General features: G+C 39.4%; 1 protein-coding gene across 4 annotated transcripts in view; it reads left to right on the top strand.

Moving 5' to 3' along the window:
• LOC149319134 (UDP-glucose:glycoprotein glucosyltransferase 2-like) overlaps positions 1 to 21340 on the top strand; it is a 104038-nt gene that overhangs the window by 8992 nt on the left and 73706 nt on the right. For all 4 annotated transcript variants that reach the window (XM_089511160.1, XM_089511161.1, XM_089511163.1 and 1 more), the window contains exons 4-10: positions 1138 to 1250; positions 4677 to 4851; positions 6393 to 6489; positions 6955 to 7027; positions 11193 to 11293; positions 15815 to 15914; positions 19413 to 19473. In XM_089511160.1, the coding sequence (XP_089367286.1) occupies positions 1138 to 1250; positions 4677 to 4851; positions 6393 to 6489; positions 6955 to 7027; positions 11193 to 11293; positions 15815 to 15914; positions 19413 to 19473 (720 nt within the window). The remainder of the gene's footprint in view (positions 1 to 1137; positions 1251 to 4676; positions 4852 to 6392; positions 6490 to 6954; positions 7028 to 11192; positions 11294 to 15814; positions 15915 to 19412; positions 19474 to 21340) is intronic.

Raw genomic sequence — 21340 nt, forward strand, 5'->3', positions numbered from 1 at the left:
CAGACTTTCTTTAAGAAGAAGACAAGATTCTCAATTAGTAATGGTACTTTTGAGCCAATTTTTGGGTCTAGTTTATACATAAGATGAAACCATAGTTTCTCCTGAGGAGAATGACCCTATGGGTCTGTACAGACAGGCCAAAATAAAGCTGCTTCGGGTCACTTTGGAGGTATGCTGTTTAAATGATGCATGCGTCCTAAGAGTCTGGAAGCCACGCCAAAACCACACTCAAGTCCTAAGGACTGGTGCATGGCTTTGGTCCGGCTTCCAGACTCTTAGGATGCATGCATCATTTAAACAGCATACCTCCAAAATGACCCGAAGCAGCTTTATTTTGGTCTGTCTGTATGGGGCCAACATAATCCTTGGGTTCACGTACTCCACCTCTCTCCCTTATTTGGGCTTACATTTTAGGACTAACCAGTTTCCCATTGTGTCTGATTTTAGGCAAATATAGTTGGTTTTAACTATGGCCTGTTACAGACAGCCAAAATGAGTGTGGCTTTGGTGCGAACGCGGGACTCTTAGGATGCATGCATCATTGAAACACCATACCTCCACTGTGACTCGAAGCAGCTTTATTTTGGCTGTCTGTAACAGGCCCATGGTTAGTTAAAATAAGCCAGGATCATAAAGCTCATCGAATTTGATTGTAATTGGTATCTTGCAAACTTGAATTGCATTTTGCACGCTATACTTTGTGTTAGTACCCAAACTAAGGGAGATCTTGGAAAGGCACATGTGTAATCAGTTCAATAGATGTGGCAGTATTAGAGACTTGTGAATAATTTTTGAAACTGACTTTTGGAAGCTTGCATCTTATAAATGTAATGTTTTCCTGTCATTCAAAGTAGGCACATATTTCCTCAAAATAAACTGTACAAAATGTCTTTGGCTAGGACAAAAAAATAGCATATCTCAGACATCCAGATCACTAGTGATATGTGGAATTCTGAGAGACTGATAACTCTGCTTCTGGAGTTTTGATCTTTTCAATATTTTCTCCTCACATCCTTGGCACTTACACATACAGTGTGATAGCATTTGATGAGCCGTGCTAATCAAAGGAAGGTGAGTTACTTTTAGGTTGAAATGCAATTAGACCAGCTGGAGTGAGTGTAATTGTTGAAATATTAGATTGCAGCTGATGAGCCTCCACCAAAAGGTTGCAGTGCATTTGTGGTTATTCATGGGAAGAGCACCTGTAAGACTAATGAAATTAAGAAACTTCTGAAGAAGGCTGCTGCAAGGTATGTATAATGAGCTATTTTGAGTGATGTATTTTTAAAAAAATGATACTTCAGAACAAAAGCTTTTGTCTTGTTGAATGTGCATACTTTTTTTTTCTTATGTAGAGCTTGGAAGTGATACTTTTTTGTACTACAGCTTGCAAAGTGTACCATCCCGCATTGGCACTAGCCTTTCTAACTGGATTCTGGGAGAAATAGAATTGTTCAGTTCAATATGGGACAGGGCTATGGTATTTTTAATAGTTAATAGATCCTGGAGCAGGAACATATAGTGTAAAGTTTTACCAGGTGGAACTATGTGATCTCTCCTGCCTCACCTCTAACCAGCCTTTTAGCTGTGGCATCCCCTCTCCTACATGTCTTGTTTACTGACCAATAAAAACCAAGGTGTTGGACAGTGATGGCAAAGCATCCATCTATGTTCCTGTAGGAGGATGCACAACAGTGATATCATTCTCTTTACGGAGAGTTTAGGCTTGATTTGATTTATTAAACATGTTTGCAGTATGATTCCTAGTCCCTCCTCCTTTCCAGAATCCAGCCTGGACATCTAGCATTTTTCACTCCATATATAGTAAGTCTTTGTTGTGTTGTTTGCATGGGAGTTTAATGCCATGGTCCTATGGTTACCACAAACCCTAGTGGCCCCTTTCTTCAGGATTGGAATGTATATTGAGCATTTCTGATCTGTGGGCCATTGTTTTGTTTTTCATATTTGTTGACAGATTTTAGTTAGAAATAGAGTAGAATATGCCTTTGTAGCTTTAAGCAGCTCTACTCATATGTCTTCTGTTCCTGTTGATTTGTTCTCCCAAGTGCTCTGAATGCAACTTCCACTTTATTTTTTAAAAGTGAAGGTTCGTTTTATGATTCTTCCTTGAATGAATCTGTCATCTCATATCTTTTATATAGTTATTTAGTTCATTATTTACATCTTCTTTTTATTTCTTCTGGTCATGTAATGTACAGTTGCCCCTCCATTTTCATGGACTTGAGATCCATGGTTTTGATTATTCATGGAAGGGCAACTTCCATTAAAATTAATGGTGCCCACGCCCTTGGTGCACACACATGGGAGCACGTGTCCATTCAAGCCTATGGGGCTTGAATATATGAGAATTTCTAAATTCACGGAGGTGTCCACAACAGATTGCCCGTGAATTCGGAGGGATGACTGTATTTACTTGCTGGTCATTGTTATAGTACTTGTCCTTGTCTTTGCACTCAAGTCATTTAACAGTTACAGTAAGGATTCCAACTCTATTTCTGTCACCTTTTACTTTTGCTTATTGTCTGTCCTTAATGATTTGACGAGTTTCAACTGTCATCCATTGAGGTTTCTCCTTTCTTTTGGCTACTGACAGTGTCCCTGGTTTCAATCCAAAGTTCATCTGGTTCTCAGTTAGGTTTCATAGTACAAATTGCTTTTAACATTATTTTTAATTCCTACAGGGATGTTCTTTAGGTTGCATAATTATTGGTTTACTGTTCTTGTTTGGCTTTAGTCTGACTTTTGCTGTTAGTAGTTCATAGTCTATGCCACAATCTGGTGATAGTCTTGTTTTTGCAAAGACAATATGGCTTCTCTATCTTTTGGTTTCTATTTGATTTCTCTATTGGCCTTCAGGTAATATCCATGTATGCAGTCAGTTATTGGGTTGTTTGAAGAATGTATTTGAAGAATTTCAAACATTTCACATTTCTTGCCCTTTCTCCTGTCAGCGCAACTGCTGGGGTCCAACAACCACTGTCAGCAACTCAAACGAGTCCTGGGGTTAAATCAGACCCTTGTAGCAGAGCTGGCAATTTCCAGAAGCTGAAGCGTGGCTCCAAAGTCCAACTCCTACTTCAAACCCACAAGCTACCCCTTGCAACCCCTGGGTTTATATGGGCGGGATACAGACCGCCATAAAGTACGTCTTCTATACGTACTAGGGTTAGGAAGGTGCGGTGCTTCCGCACCCCCCTAACCCTAGTACGTATAGAATACGTACAACATGGCGGCGCCCCTTCCACATGGGCGCCGCCATGTTTACGTATCGGACGCTGAGCGTCCGTACGTGTCGCGGCGCCTATGACGTCGCGAGTCCGCGCCAGGCGCCTCGCGACGTCATAAAGGCGCCGCAAAAAGAAGCTCCGAAATGGAGCTTCTTTTTTGCTCCGCGCGGGAGCCGCGCGGTTTGGCTGCTGCGGCTCCCTCGCGGAGCAAATGGCGCCGGCGGGAGACCGCCGCAAAGCGGCGGTCTGTATCCCGCCATAGTCTCCAGACCATGTGGTCTACCAAACCCAGTGAGTTCAGGTAACCATGTCATGTGTCTCCTGTGCAATCCAGACACATGGTTTCATCATCCATGGCTACGTGCACTTGGGCACTGAAGTGTCCTTGAGCCAATGAGCTTCAGCTGTGCTGATCAGCCTTGCCACTCTGCTGAATGCTCATGGCCAAACACACACACATCAAGCATTTCCCTCTGTGCTGTGTTTTAACCCTTCAAATCCCTGACATCTCCCACGATGGGGCACAATGTTTCCTATGAGGTTTCTTCAATCTCAACACTCCACCCATGATTGATCACCACTAGCTTGGCTATTTGGTCACCAGGAGAAAACTTTTGGATCTTCATATATAATCCCTTTTCATAAATACCGTATATACTCAACTATGAGTCAACCTCATGTATAAGTTGATGGCAAGTTTTGGGACCAAAATTACAGATTTTGATTTGACCCGTGGATATGTTGAGAGTAAAACTTAAGGCCATATAACAAAAGATTTAAAGAATGAAGCAAAGGAAAATAATGCTAAAGAACTTAGAAAATTCTAGCAGACATAACTGTTTGTATTCGCCCTAAAGCCCTAAAGGCTTGATGGGTGAGAGAACAGAAGGGGGTTAGTGCTTCCAGGACAGATTATACTTTTGCCTTTCACCAGGGGATGGTTCCCTTTTTATTAGAGTTAAAGTACAAGACTTACATTGACTTACATGGATAAGTAGATCCAGGTTTTTGGAGTCAATTTTTTGACTAAAATTTCTAGACGTATACATGAGTATATACAGCAATCTCTTTTCTTCAAGAGACCATTTTGCTGGACATTATGGAATTCCTCCTGGAGAGAAGGTTGAAATGTAGGACATGGCATGTTGATCTCAGGCTACTAACCCAGAGCCTAGAAATGTAACTTTTTCTATAATTCCTGGAATCTCCCAACAATGGCAAACAATGGCTGTAGTGCAAAAAAGTAACGTTTTAAAGCTTTGTTCCTATATCTCCATACCTAGAAGTAATCCCACCCGCAAACACAATGGGATTTGCTTCTATGACATGTTATCAGATGGCACTGTTAGTGTGCTTTTTTCCCCATCTGACATATTAATTACAGTATCATTTATGTTGAGTTGACAAGTTATTTGTTCTTAATCCAAGGCCCAAGCCAAATTTGTTGAAAGGAGATCATAAATACCCTACACTCATTGAGTCTGACCTGGTGGTGATCCTTTATGCTGAAATGGGTACCAAAGAGTTTGCCACATTTCACAAACTATTGTCTGAGAAAGCCCGAAAGGAGGAGATCATTTACATTCTGCGACATTATGTCCAGGTATGTGTATGTGTAGAAGTGATATAACTTTACTCCTAATGAAATGAAAAAGTTCTGATTTTTTCATTCATTACCAGTACACATCAGTCCTCAGTTTTCCTTTCAAAGCCTTTTGTCCACACTTGAACACAAACTGAAAACCTTGACGTATGGCGTGGAAGTTACTCGACCACGCTTTTGTGTAATACATGGAGGGGTATGTGTATGTACTTGCCTTGTGTGGCTTGCTAAATATGATTAATTGTGACCAGGGCTGCTCTTGAAACCAAAGTTTGAAACCTGGGTAAATTGTTTGATCTAATAAACTGAATTAATTTGTTTAGCAAAAAGATAAAGAAAAATTGCCGTCATCTGCCAATCTAAAAAAGTGCACTTCATTTTTATATGCAATAAAAGCATTACTGTTTATCAGTCGGGATCAAGAACAAGGGATAGCAATCCGTTCAACTACACGGTTTGTTGTTGATATGTTCCTTCAAGTCATTTCTGATTTATGGTGACCTTGTGATGGGGTTTTCTGGGATTAAGTGTGTGTGACACCCCCAAGGTTACCCAGTGGTTTCCATGGCCAAGCGGTGAATAGAACCCTGATCTCGAAAGTAATAGTCCAGTGTTCAAACCACTATACCATGTTAGCTCTCGGTTACATGGTTACACAGTTAGTATTATCTCCTGGTGTTTCCTCACCCCATTTGTTCATGGTGTAGCCACATTGCAAAATTAAATATTAAAGCTGTTTGAAACCACTTGTCATGATTCTATTTTACAGAATCATGGGATTTATAGTTTGTTGAAGTATTCAGCCTGGTCTGTCAGAAAGCTCTGGTGCCTGTATTGCCAAAGGCCTCACTCTATATAGTAGTGGAGGAGAAGGAAGTAGATGAACCTTGAAGGCTTTCTGTGTCATTGCCTGATTCCCATCCTCATTCCTGTTATAACTTAGTGTTAATTATTTGGTACTGTAAAGTGATGGCCGTGGTCAGAATCCCATTGAGGGGATATGTATGCATAATCATTGTAGTTATGTAGCATCACAGTGACTCCTGGCCTGACCCCATCCCTACTTAGTGACTAGCAACTGTTGCCATCACCAGAGGTCTGTTCTTCATCACTCGGGAGGCTGCTGACTGATATTCAGCTTCCCTCATGTGTGATCTCTATTGCAACATGCAGAAGCAGAGTCTTTGTCACAATTCTCCCCAGCAGGATGTCAGTCAGCTGCTTCCCAAGTGATAGAGGAATGGATTCCCATTGACTGCAGCAGCTTTTTCCTGGTAAGTGATATTGAGGGACTTTCATTGTCCCTACCTGTCTTCTAAGCAAGGGAATGCATAGGGATAGTGAATACCAAACAGTTACAAGTGCATTTCTTTACTCCCCAACAGCATCTCCAAAATCTTTATGAAACTTCCAACATTTGGAAGTTTGATTTAGTGAGATTTCTGAAGTAAACCTAATTTTTGATGTTATTTAGACATGAATGGCTCTTGATACTTCTACCCTCCTCCCCCCCCCCCCCACCCCCCAATGTGTTCAACCAGAAACCTAGGTCTGAGAAGATGTATCTGTCTGGATATGGTGTGGAACTCGCAATAAAGAGTACAGAATACAAAGCAGTGGATGACTCTCAGACTGAAGGTACATTTTTCTCCTGAGCATGGTGTTACTGGAGACATTGTTGTCACAAAATATTTAGTACTGTCTAGAACTGTGAAGGCAGTAATCGTCTGCATGGCCCCATTGTAGTTAATAGAAAATTTCTTACTGGGTCAGTAATTCATCCAATATTTGTTTTCCTGACACACACCGTTGGTTGTGATTGCATTTTGTGGGATATGGCAAAAGTAGCCACAGGCATTGAGAATCAATACAGAAATAAATATCTGTAATTTTTTTGTAGATGGAAGACTTTACAGAATGGAAAATACCTATTTTCTAACTATACACCAAACGTAATCTGCCTCCTTTGTCATCTGTTTGAGGACCTCTGTAATTTCTTTTTTCTCATTTTAAGAAGTAGTTTCTTGTACAGAAATATTTGTCATTGTAATAACTTTTGCAAAGCTAACATAGTGTTGTATTTCGTTTGTATGACATGTTTAGCTACAAGAAATGAAACAGAGAGAGAAGGTGATGAGGAAAGTGAGGTCCAGGGATTTCTCTTTGACACATTAAGGTGAGTTCATATTAACTGTAGTTCCATGTTTGTGTAGGCTTGGTAAATGTTAATTTTAACAGACAGACAGACACATACACACACAGATATACTTATAAATCAGCTTGTGAAATTATACCTGCTTTCTGAAATGAAGTTGTACAGTGGGCCATTGGTATCCGCTGATATTTGATTCCAGGACCCCCTATGGATACCAAAATACATGGATACTTAAGTCTCATGGAATACAATGGCATAGTAAAATGGTATCCCTTACGTAAAATGGCAAAATCGATGTTTGCTTTTTGGAATTTATATATTTTAAAAATATTTTCAAGCCATGGATACTTGAATCCGTGGATAAAAAAGTCTGTGGACGTGGCAGATGGTACTAGTAATTACAAATGCCTTGAGGTATAGAACTGCTATCAAAATGTTACTTTTGACAGTTTATAATTGTTTTAAGATCAGCCTTCTGTTGAAGAAAGGTTGTAAACGGGCATTTTCTGCTGTGTCAATTTCATAAGTAATTTGCCTGGTTTAGAAAAGGCTTCTTGTTTGACTGTAACTAAGTAATACTGTGCTTAGTTGCTTTCCTAAATTTATCTCTCTTATTTTCAAAAAGTAGATAGTGATTGTACACTTTTTTGGATTAGCGTGTTCTAGCTCATTCTCTTGGAACCTCATTTATTTCCACATTAGTTAAAATACATAAATGGAAGACTTGTTGGCTGTTAACAGTATCATGGATACCCAACTTTGAGCTAGGTGGATGAGCTCCTCAAAAACACCTTTGTCTTACCCCTAGTAGTGCATTTGGAATAGATAAAAACTTTGGGCATCAATTTCATTTATTATTTATTTGATACTTTTTGCGTATTCTGTCAAGTCAGAGGAACACTGTCAATTTGCTGCTTCAGGGAACCATTGAAGTAACACAATTTTTTTCCTCATGCCCCTCTTTTCCCCAATTGATAGCTTTGGAATACTTGTCCTAACTTGTGACGCAATTACTGTACAGTCAGCCCTCCACATTTGTGGATTTGATGTCTGCAGATTTGATTATTCATGGATTGGAGTAATATGTTTTCTTGAGGAATCTCTAGGTCCTCCAGTGCAACTCTCCCAACAGTTGACCGTAGAGTCGTAAAGGAGGACCCTAGACATTCCTAGGGAAAATGCCTACTTTAGGCATTTGTAGTTCTTCCAGCTTGATTCTGTCATCAACTTCTGGTCAGTGTTGACCACAGAGTTGCACTAGAGTACCTAAAGATTCCTAGAGAGGTGTTCTCTTAGGTAAAAAAAAATAGTGTTTTTTTTTATTTGCAGTTTTCCCACTTTCACAGAGGTCCAAAGCCCCTAATCAGCAAATGTAGAGGGCTCACTTATTCCTAGCCACCAGAATGCAACAGTGTACTTGACTGGAACCATGCTTATACCAGAGTTGGTAGTTCTCTCCTCCTGCACTTGCAGCCACTCTATAAACCTGCTCTAGAGTGCTGAGACACAGTTTGGAACATGCTTTGGTACCATGAAAGGCTACAGCAAGCAGGGAAACAGCCTTGCTTCTGCTGGTGCTAGATACAAAAGTACACTCTTGTATCTTGGACATAAATGTAAGTACTGTATACAATTGAATCTTTAATAAAAGAAAAGATTGGATCTTTCTTTTGTTAAAATATTTCCTCATGGTTCCTAAAGAAATGCCTGGGACCTCATGCTCCCTCATGACAAAGCTGAGGGTGCAAGGAACATTTAAAAAGTGTAGCATATAGCATTCTGGAGTGGGGTATAAATATGTATTATTGGCTGGTTTGGTATCATAGGTCTTGGAACAGAATGTTTGCTTGTATTATTTTTGTCAGATAACTTATTCCATTTTATATTTATTTGCTATATTTCTCTTATAAATGTTTTTGTAGATCAGGTATTTTGAAGTTCTTTTTGAAGGGAAACCCAAAATACAAATGAATGGTAACAATAAAGATAGAGAGAAATATGCGTGAACACTGATTAATTGTAAAATGTTTGCTGAAAACCTTCAGTCTCAAGTTTGGCTTCTTGAAGAAAAGGAACAGATTCTGCTGAGCAGATTCTGAAGGCAAAACTCATTTCTTAATAAGTGGATTTTGCACCCCTGAGAAGAGATTACCCAGATACAGCTAACACAGTGTCATTTGGGAGACAAAGATGGAAAAAATGTTGGAAAAGATTATTGGTGTTGCAGAGTAATCCTAACCCGCATTAGAATCAGGCTGAGCGGAGTTAGGATGGAGCATAATAGAAGAGCCCCTCCTGTGGGCAGAAGGGCTCCACTGCAGGATACAATGTCCATCCCAGGAGATGCCACCCTATCGGTGCAGAATGAGATGGGCAAAATGTGACTCATGGATCAAAAGCCATTATTTGTACTCTGCCCAAAACTTCCCCAGAGTGGCCTGAAATGGCCATTTGTGCCAAACCGGGGCCTTTGGGAGTGAAATTGGCCAATTTGGGCCAATTTGGGAGTGAAATTGTTGCAGGTTAGTGGTGACAATGGCAGTTTTGTGGCTAGTATCATCCCCACCCAATTGGGAGGGCTCCAGTATGGCCTCCCTTACCCTTCAAAGCTGCCCATTCCTGCTACATGGAGAACTCAAAGCATCTAACATGAGTATTTACAGGAAACCAACGGAGAGAAAGTTTTGAGAATTGAAGGGGGAGTGCCCTCATGTCTCCAGCCCTGTCAGAGCAAGCCACCAAGGTTTTATGAAATAACAAGCCTGGATGGTAGAAACATGGTACAATTGATCCTCATGGTTGGTTACTCTTTTGAATTACCACTCCCAAAGTACTTCAGCCTAGACATGACCTTGAAAAAAATTGTAGGGGGGAATTGCCCCCCATTATTTTCCTGGAAAAATAGTGGAAATTTTAGGAGAAATTTTTAAAATGTGCTATTAGTACCCTTTAGAGATTGAAATCCAATTTGCTACTTTAGAACATAAAATATGTTATATATTCAGAGATATAGCCATGTTAGTCTGTACAATCAGTATGTAGAGAGATCTTGTAGCACCTTTGAAACTAACTGAAAGAAAGAAGTTGGCAACATGAGCTTTCGTACACTTAAGTCTAGTTCTTCAGATGCATTTTTTCTTTCGGTTAGTCTCAAAGGTGCTCTACATACCGTATTACCCTGTTTTTGCGGGGGATCAGATCCGGACCCCCCATTTTTGCATATATTCAGGCCCCATTGGCTTGAATATAGGCATGCGGCTATGGGAGCGTGTGCACACGCGCCTCAGGAACACATCCCATTGTTTCCCAATTGGTTCGTCCTTCACACATAAGTGAGGGACGTGGTTTCCAAAACTGCAAGAACATAGGAAGGACTGTATATGTAAGAATGATTAGTGTAAAATTATCATGCTTGGTATATTAAAAGTAGTTTCTTTAGATAATAAGCACAAATTGAATTTCTTTTTTAATTTTTAATTTTTATTTTGTTACAGGGTCCTTAAGGAGCTTACTTGGTTTTGCTAGCTTATTAAGAGGAGGCAAAAAAGAGAGATGTAACCAACATCAGTAAATAAGAGAACATTATTTTGTCTCTGCTGGTTTTCAGTAATGTCAGACAGGCATAATGCACTCATTCCTATAAAAAGCCCTGAGAAAAGTAAACAGAGTCCTGAAACATCAAAATTTTCAGTTTTTCCAATTTCTCTGGGGAAAGGACTTTGGGAAAAAATAGGACAACTTTCCTAATTTATTTGATTTGTTCCTGGGCTTTAACATCCCTACTCCAGCCAACATGGCATCTTCCCATGTACAAAAAAGAAACCTTTTCAAATTTAGTTTGAGACTGTGTTCATTCAACAACAACAAAGAAGAATTTGCCACTCCACCTTTCATGGTCTGCTTTAATAATCCTAAAGTATACACAGTGATGTGGGTGTTAATCATAGTTAATGATAGATGGCATGTGATACTTGCTTTAAATTCTAGTCTTAAACTGTTTATGAATGTCTTAAACTGTTTATGTTATGATGTCTTTCTCCCTTTCCATGATAGCTACAAGTTACTCATTATTAACCGAGATAAAAGCAACAAAATACTTTTTAAAAAGTATCTTAACACCTATTGAGAATTATAACCTGCAAGAAGTGTTATAGAATGTTGACCATATCTGTATTTTACAATGCAGGCAGAACTACCCTGACCTCAAAGACAATCTGAAAGAGCTGAGAAAATATCTGATTGAAAGTACCGATGATACTCAGCCTTTGAAGGTGTGGGAATTGCAAGGTATTTGCCATTATACTGATTACTTTGGTGTAACAATGTCACTGTGTGCCAATAACACTTAGAGCCATGTAATGGCAAACATTTTCACAGTAAGGGAGTTTATTGGGCTCTCTCATCCTGTCAGGGTGCCAAATGTGTGACAGAGTTGCCATCAAAATTTGGCCGTAACAGCAATGGCTTTTTGTGGTGCAAGAGGGTGCCAGACCATTCTCTTCCATCATACTGCCTTATAATAACACAGCACCGAGTTTCTTAAAGGATTTCTGGATGGTGAAGATACTGTACTGTTTCAGCAGTCAGTGTAATGGCAGGGGCCCAGAGTGGTGGCCAAAAGAAAAAAGGTTAAAGGGCTGTATGCAGCCCATGGATCACCTGTTGCAAGCCCCTGATCTTAAAGGAGTTTAAAGTACCTGAAAAGGGCCTTCAGTGCCCAGCACTCTTTGAGGTGCATAGAGATGGTAAGAAAACACAAGATTAATGTGTGTGTTGCAAAGCGCTATGTAAAGCCTACGGCGCTATATAAATATAATAGTAGTAGTAGTAATAATAATAATAATGGCTCATCTTGGGAGAGTTTGTGTGGGACTTAATGACTGTGGACCTGTCTCACCAAGCACCAATCTCACTGCATTTTAGATTAGGATGTGCTAACTTAAAGTACAGTCGTAACTGAAAAAGAGTCAGAGTAGTGTAGTGGTTTGAGTGTTGGGCTACGACTGTAGAGACCAGGGTTTGATTCCCAGCTTGGCCATGAAACCCACTGGGTGACCTTGGGCAAGTCACACTCTCTCAACCTCAGGTGTAGGCCATGGCAAATCTCTGAACAAATCCTGCCAAGAAAACCCTATGATAAATTCACCTTAGGATCGTGATATATCAGGAACAACCTGACGGCATGCAACAACAACAACCAATTAATTGGAAGGAAAGATGCTAACTAATTGCTCCATCTTCTGTTTTATGGAGCAAGAAAGGTGTGCAGTAGGCTATGCAGAGTTATAGCTGGTAATTTTTAGTTTGATCAAAAGAGATCAAAGCTTGGACAAGTTACATTTTACACTACAAGCCCCAGAATCCTCAAGGCAGCATGGCCTACTATAGTACAAAAAGTCAGCTACTCCAGTCTCTGATAGATGTCAAGGCAACAAGTCTGCCTTTCAGTAATATAGTTGAACCTCTGTATCCACAGGGGATCCATTCCAGAGGCCCCCCTCCGAGGATACCAAAATCCACGTATGCTCAGATCCTGTTTTTCTTAAAGGTGGTGCAGTGTGCATGCAGCTACATGCACACACTATGATTGGAGCTTCCCATATGTGGATGGCAGGTCTGCCGCCACAGAAGGCAGACTGTACTCCAAATGTTTTCTCATGGCCTCACTGAGAGAATAAAACACAAGAAACATTTATTTTTCTCTTCTGTGAATCTGTTTTTAAGTAAACAGTTTGAGATTTTATTGGTAAATAGAAGCATAGATAGAAAAAATGCACATAAAGCTCTTCAGAGAGTAAGGGGGAAGGGAGGGTAATACATTAAATCTTTCTATCCGGGTGACCTGTAGGAGGATATTGTGTGGCTGAAATCACTGCAGTACAATTTATCTTTACTGGTTCTATTAATGTGGCACAGGAGTAGGCCATGAAGTGTTATCATTGTAAAATAAAAGCTATAATACTACTTAAAAAGCTATTTTGTCACATCCACGATATGTTGAGGATGAGGGAAATTGACCATGAAGCTTTCAGAAGATTAGGCTTTTTTTCATAATACCGTGAAGGTTGCCTGATATGATGCCTTTCTCCCTTTCAGCATTATGAGTAGCTGTTTCTAATATGCTTTTATATTACACATGGGAACTTCTTGTGGGGTATTTTTTCTGTGTGTTTTTGTAGATATAAAGAATTTTTTAGATACAAAGAATAAAATGTATAATGGAAATAAAGAATCAAATTTATTAAAGGAGCTCACATTCATTTAGCCTTAGTCCAATCATAGTTAGCTTGAATTGGGTAATTGAGTCTAATGTTACAATCTCAAATGTAACCTGGGAGCACATCCCACTGAACTTCATGGGACTTGCTTCTGAGTAGACATGTACAGGACTGAGTCAATGTGAGTTCACTTGTTTTTAATGTGATGTATATTCCTGTACATGTGTACCTGGTAGAAAATTCATTGGAGATTACTCTCAGGTAAATGAGTAAAAATATTACAGCTTTAGCTATGACTAACATCTAGAGCAGTGATGGTTAACCTTTTACAGACCGAGTGCCCAAACTGCAACCCAGACCCCACTTATTTATTGCAAAGTGCCCCATACCTCTGGCTTTCTAGTAAGAAACTCTGGCAAACTCTGTGCTAGGGTGACACCATGTGTGCCCACAGAGAGGGCTCTGAGTGCCACCTCTGGCATGTGTGCCATAGGTTCGCCATCACTGATGTAGTGGGTTGGAAAGGGGTAGCATCTGCAATTTCTTAAGTCTACATGATTTTGATTAATTGGATGATTTCAGAGCTTGGCAGGGCTACGACTCTGGAGACCAGGGTTTGATTCAGTAACGAGGAATTCAGTAACAAGCATGCAGTAAAACCACAATTCAAAACTGATATGTAACAAGTGAGCAAAGTTATTTCATTGTACTGAATAACAATTTCTAGTCAAGGGGCAATTTTAATAGACATTTTCAAGGCAGCTTTTCACAGTATATGGCATACTCTTTAAAATCTTAAGATTTTCTCTCTCAAAAACAGTGTTGTGTCTGTGTTTCATTAAGTTTTAAATGTGTTTTTAAAACTGTTTTTTAAGAGTTAATTATACTTTGTTACAATCTGAATGGCTAAACTAGCAGAAATGCTAGCAAAATATAATTAACTCTTGGCCTACACAAGAGCCATTCTATTCTGGTTTAAGAGAATAATTATTGTGACTGCAAACAATGGTTAGCAATAAACTGGAACTGGGGAAGAAATTGTATGGGGAAGAAGAAGAGTGCAAAGCTGCAGTGCATTCGTAAGCTAGAATACTATAGGGATATAGAGAGCTGGTAACAGTGACAAACATAACAATCTTAATGACTGTTTGTATCATGTTATGCAGTCACCCCTCCAAATCCATGGATTGTGCATCCACAGATTCCACTATCCAAAGCTTGAAAGTACCACCCCCCCAAAAAAAAGAATTTTAAAAAAATCTTAATTTTTCCATTTTATATTAGGAACACCATTTTACTACCCCACTGTGTATAATGGGACTTGAGCATCCACAGGGGTGCTGGTGGACCTGGCACCAAACCTCAGCAGATACAATAATAATAGTAATAATAAAATAATAAAACTTTTATTTCTATCTCGCCTCTTTGTCAATGACAATTGAGGCGGCTTACAAGTTAAAAATTCACATACAATCCCATATCTACATAACTCACCCTCCCCTAAAACATAAATAAACACAAACAATTTAAAATCAAGCATTAAGCATGAGCTCTGTGAAAAGGCTGCCCAAAATGCTACTGCTTCAGCTAATGCCAGAAATGGGAGCCCAGACTCCTTGTTGATCATATGTCCAGGTGGCAGTTTCTGACCTCAGCAGAAGTGGTGCCGCACTCCTTTTGGTAGAAGAATTTATTCTGAAATTACTAGAAATGGTCGAGATGGATAAGTTGACTCGCTTGTTAAGAGAGGGAAATATGGGAAATGTTAAGAAACACTGGGATACAGCTACAAAATTTACAAGGACCCACTGTACTTGTGTAGGTTGTGTAATGGATACCTAAGGCAAGTGACAGTGTGATGCTCCTGGTTAAAGAATCTTGGTTAAGGAATCAGGAGTGTTCTCTCCCCTGCCCTGATTCTATTAGTTTTAATCATGGCTAATGGTGTAGCCAAACAAGGGCTTGTATAGTTGGAGAACCACTAGAAAGAATGATAACATCATCTACCACTACCACCTTTAGATTTCCCTTTTCCCTCTGGGCATGCAATCATTGCTATAGGTGTGCAGCAGGAATATGGATTTTCCTGCCAAAAGTACATTACTGTGCACTACTCATGTTGCATGGCAGAACATTTTAGGGTGGCTTGATCTTGAATTGGCACTTAAGAATCATTAATTTTTCAGAAAACATTCTCCTGGTGGGGACTGAAATTGCTAGAACTGGTTTGATTTTGTCTCTTCATGATGCTGGAAATAAACCTCTTGAAAAAACTCTTAGGATACCTAGGGATGTGTTGTGTCTCTCTCTTTCTCGTTTAGCCTAAGGTCTCTCCAAAGTCCTGTGTGCTATGAACTACTGTTTTGGGGAAAGGGTGGTGTTATAAACACATACAGACATACACAGGAAGAGGAGCAAGGCAAATACCTGTTCTTTAAAAGTCTTCATGGTGGTGTGGCTTTGAATCACATCATGATAAGCACCTGTAAGTTGTGACCTTAGCCATAATTAATGTGCAACATGGTTTGCTTTTCTCTTGGGCTTTGAATCCATTTGCGAGTTTCTTCAGTTATTCTTCATTTTCTTACAGACATTAGTCTTCAGGCAGCATCTCAAATCCTCTCTGCTCCTGTTTACAATGCATTAAAAGTAATGAAAGACATTGCACAAAACTTCCCAGTAAAGGCCAGGTAGGATATTTATTTCCAATATACTCACGTGAATGTCTGAATTTTGTGTTCATTCTTTAAATTTTTATTCTGACCTTTTTTCAAGAAGGTCAAGTCAATGTGCATAACTTCACCCCGTATTCTTTCCACAGCAACCTCACATGATAAGTAGACTACAATATTCAGTGAGACACGTAAATCCAAGACCTATATTCAGTTCAATCCACTAAACCTCACTGAGGCTCAACAACCATTTTAGCCGTCCACAGAAGCGAGAAATCATTTCTAGTCTGGTTGTCATCATGTGAGCTATGAAGCTTAAAAGAAAAGCCGAAACTGCTTCTATAAAGCTTTCCTCACTGGTTGCCTTGAAGGTGTTTTTTTTTTAATCACAGAGGACTAGACCAGGGGTAGGCAACCTGCGGCCCGCGGGCCACATCCGGCCCGGCAAGGCCTTGGGACCGGCCCCAGCCCAGTCCTGCCGCCGATTGCCGCCGGGGCCTTTGGGGGGCAATTGTCTACAGAAGCCTCAGAAACATTAACATTTTTTTAAAAATCAGCAAATTTTTTCGCATGTCCTCCATTTTTTATAAAAAAGTGTCCTCCATTTGAAAATTTTGTCCTATATTTATCCTGGTTTATTTATATATTTAAATATTTATTTATTTATGTATTTATTTATTTATTTATTGGCTTCGCGCCCCCCCCCCCCAGTTGTCTGAGGGACAGCAACCCGGCCCCCGGCTCAAAAAGGTTGCCTACCCCTGGACAAGACAAAGAACTTTTAACAAGTTGAGTAGGAGCTGATCATAAAATTAAACAGACAGGAGGATCTAGTATTCTGCCTAAAATGTCCTATTGGGTGTGAGTTGTCAAATTAGAGAAAGTACCCTGTGATCATTTGAGTTACAGTCACAGGAAGACATTTCTGTACCAGAAGATTGCTTACAGCAGAAGAAATGTTTCCTCAAATGTTCATAGAAGTGATATCATGTTGTGAGGTTTCCTTATTACTAGACAATGTCAGTATTATGACTGAACTTTTTAGTACTTTTCATGTTATACTGATCTACAGTTGTTATCTCATTTACCTGCACAACTTCCCTGTGATCTATCTTCGCTACAAATGTTTTTTCCTACTGTTCTGACAAATAGTCACTGATTGCTACAATATGTCATCCCTTGAATTCCCAAAATACCTTTCCGTACTGATTTTGCATTACAAGGCACAGCTTGCTGCAGTTTTTGAACTAGTCTGACAACCTTGGGCAAAAACATGGCAGAAAGGAGAATGAACTCTTGATTTACAGCATGACCAATGATTTTGGTCACTTGGTGTGTGTGTATGCTTTCAAGTCATCTGTTGACTTACATTCAAAGGTTGTTTTGCCATTTCCTTCCTCTGAAAGATGCCTTACAGCTTCTGGTATTCAAGTCCTAACCAAGGCTAACTGCTTGGCTTCCATAATCAGACAGTTTTTAGGGTATTTAGGCCCTTTCAGACACCTTGTAGCAACCTTAATTTATGCAGATAACCAGAGTTTGGGAGTAGCGTGTTACTTGTTAAGTGTTACCTGTAATATGTTATGGGGAGATATGAGGATAACAATACTATTTTCTAAAGAAACCTCTCTTGTTTATATATATGTACATGTGTGCATAAAAACATCTACTTATTTCTAAAACATTCAGATGGGAATTTTATCAATTTTTCTATTTTTAAAGAATATTTTTGTTAATAATAAATGATCACAAAGTGGCATGTTTGCAACTCATTCTCCAAACAATTAACTTTTTTAAAATAAGAATCTGATAAGTAGTTACTTTAAAGAAGCCTATGATTCCAAGCTTTGCAATGTAACAACTGTTGGCATTTCATCTTAACTAAAATAACAGTTGTCTTTAAAAGTTATTTCCCCCCACCAGTAGTCCTTGAGGATCAATTCTCCATATGCTATTAGGCAAATTTCATTAAGCTCAATTACTTTCCCAGCTTAGTCTAGGATGAAGTCTAGGGAGGCAAGTTCATAAACCTTGCCAGAAGGAGAGAAGTAGGGAACTTGGACTTGTGGCTTGCATGTGCCCATTTTCATCTTGTATGTATGTTGGGAGAGCTCCCACATTCAAATAACCACAGCATCTACACTTGGTTCTCTCACAGTAAAGGGGGCAGAGGAGGACACATACAGATTTTAGGAAACTCTTGTGAAGCAGATGTATAGGGTGCAAATATCTTAAACAAAAAATACCCATAAAACTCTTGCAGCTTGATTCCACAAGTTTCCTGTATGGAGGGGTGGGTCAAGTGCAGCTCAGGGACCACAAATGCCCCCTCCTGCTATTTTGGCAAATTCATTTATTTGATTTATATCATGCCTTTGTCCCAGTTTGGGATGCAAAGTAGCCAACAGTGTAAGTTAAAATTGCTAAAACAGTATGTGTTACAAAATTTTAAAAAGCATTAAGCAATCAATTAAAAACATGAATTTTAAGGAAATTAAAAATAGATTAAATGCATATTACATATAAAATGTGCCCCTATTGCACAAGGTTTTCATTCCCATTGCACAACCTCAAGGGGGTCTGAGAGTCCCCAGTTCTAGTAAAAATATTGAAGCCTTGACTATTTAGATCTCTGGAATCACAAAACACCCCCCCCCCCAATGCCTGTTTTTCAAAACATCTGGTCACTTCTTTTTTTTCATTGAAGTAAAAATTTAGTGGTGGTGTATGTGACCTCTCAGACAGCCCCAGAAGTGAAATAATGGCCTCAAGACACATCAGAATTGCCCACCTCTGTTATAGTACAGTATCTGATCACACAACAAGGTTGGACAGTGCAGTAAAATATAGTTTTCTCTATTTGGCATGCTGCAGTGGTCCAGCTACTGACAGGAGCTCTGCTCTTCCTAGCAGGAGCCAGGATCTTTTTTACAACTGAACACAAGCCTATCTGTCCCAATTCCTTTCTAAGGCCAGTCGGCTCCCTTGCTTCTGCTGTCTTTGGGAAGAGGTTATTGGCTGATGTTTCACTAGAGCAGATTTAAAGGCAGATGAAACAAAATAGAAGAGAAGAAGAAAACTGATGCTTAGTGGTGGATGACCTAGATCATGCCTAGGAAGGATCTTTGGGGCTTCCCTCCTTTCTCTCCCAACCCACCACTCTATATCTGGACTCACTTTACTGAAAGTGAGAATTGACGCTGTTCTTACTTGCTGCCCTCACTCAAATAGATACTCAGGTATGCAAGAGTTCCTGCATCAGACTGTCAATGTGCCACTGGCATTTGAAAAATCTGTCAGTGCCACTACTTTACTCCTAGACAAGCAAGCATTTGCATTTTTATTTTCCTCAGCCTTTGTTTCCATGATCCCAATTTGCTCTTGAATTGTTATGCTGCTCAGTTTTGTGTCTAGGGAAACAAAAGGCTATGAGGTAGCTTACACACACACACACACACAAAGAGAGAGAGAGAGATGCAATTATTTAGTGATGTCTGGATTATTGTTTCTTTCCAGATCTCTGTCCAGAATGCTAGTAAACCTGGAAATGCGAAAAGAAATAAAAGAAAATCAAAAGGTTGGTTCATGTTCTTTTAAAATTATTACTACACAAACTGAAGTAATTATTTATGCTGTGCTGGTAGACATATATTATGATGTAACTTTAAAAACTAAACAAACGAGTCTTAAAATGCTCACTATGGCCTGTTACAGACTGCCAAAATAAAGCTGCTTCAGGTCTCTTTGGAGGTATGCTATTTAAATGATGCATGGGTCCTAAGAGTCCGGAGGTCGCGCCAAGCCACACTCCATTCCTAAACACTGGAGGGCAGCTTTGGTGCAGCTTCCGGATTCTTAGGTTGCATGCATCATTTAAACAGCATACCTCCAAAGAGACCCGAAGCAGCTTTATTTTGGCAGTCTGTAACAAGCCTGAGAGACTTATTTGCTTCTCATTATATCTACTTCTACTCCTCAAAGAATGCCTGGCATCCTCTGATTTACCATGCTTCTGAACAATGACAGTTTGAACTAAAGTGAGTCCTGGAGATCATGCCATTAATGTTCAAATGATGCCTTCAGGGCTTGAACTTTAACTCTGAACTGAGCAGTCTTAATTGACCTCTGAAGTTGAACATAAATCCATTCAACACACAAATGTCCATGCATAAGCCAATTTTTACAATTTTTTTTTTGTTGGGGACAGGCATGTGAAGGTTATTTTTTTGAGGTTTTATTCCTAGATATAAGTCTTGAGACTTAGGTTATTCACATCACAAATTAAACAACTGTGATAGTAGCTCAGTAACAGTATTAATCTAATCAAAGTGAAACTGGATGAAATTATCTGATATTGCTGAAATAGCTGATCAAGCAATGGAGCTGAATTGCTCACCAGAAGTCCCTAGAAAGTATAGCAGAGTTGAGCAATTTGAAAACAAAAAAAAAGTCTAACTTTCATATTAGAGGACTGGGAGAGGATTTTACAAGGGGAGATTTATGTGATATAGTGCTGGATTTGTTGTTAACTGCAGGTCAACTTCGACTTACGGTAATGCCATGAAAGAGAGATCCCCAAGTCACCTGATCCTCAGCAGCCCTGCTCTAGTCTTGCAGACCCAATGCCATGGTTTCTCTGAGTCTATCCATATACTGTAATGTGGTTTTCCTTTTTTCCTCCTGCCTTCTACCTTACCAAGCAATCATTGCCTTTTCTAGTGAATCATGTGTTCTCATGATATGTTCAAAGCATGACAGTTTAGTCAGATTAACTTCCAGGGAAAATTCAGGCTGGATTTGCTCTAAGACCCTTTTATTTGTCTTTTTAGCAGTCCACAGTATTCATAGAACTCTTCCTGAGCACCACAATTCAAATAGGTTTATTTTCTTCCTATCAACTTTCCTCATCCTATGTATAATATATTCAATGTACAAGTTAAACCAATAGGGTGATAAAATGCAGCCTTGCCTTGACCCCCTTGCCAATTGGAAACCATTTTTCCTCCATATTCTGTCCTATTAATAGCCTCTTGTCCTTAGTACAGATTATGCATGAAGACAATGAAGTGTTGTGGTTCACCAATTTCGGGAAGTGTGACCCACAGTTTTTCATGATCTGTACAATCAAAGTCTTTGCTATAATTCATAAAGTACAGGCTGCTTTTCTTTTGAAATTATTTTGTGAGTTCCATTAGCCAGTGTATGTTTGCAATACAATTCTTAGCATCTCTTCCTTTCCTGAACCTAACTTGAACATTTGGTGTTTTTTGCCCCATATTTAGTAAAAGTTTTTATTGTGTTGCTTGCATGAAAGATTAATGCCATGTTCCTGTAGTTACTAGCTTCCCTGGTGTATCCTTTCTTGTGGATTGGAATGTATATTGAGTATTTCCAAACTGTTGGCCATTGTTTTATTTTTCATATTTGTTGACAGATTTTAGCTT

This window comes from Sceloporus occidentalis, unplaced genomic scaffold (assembly GCF_023333645.1).
Source record: "Sceloporus occidentalis isolate IW3139 unplaced genomic scaffold, rSceOcc1.0.p SCAF_2, whole genome shotgun sequence".
Lineage (NCBI taxonomy): Eukaryota > Metazoa > Chordata > Lepidosauria > Squamata > Phrynosomatidae > Sceloporus > Sceloporus occidentalis.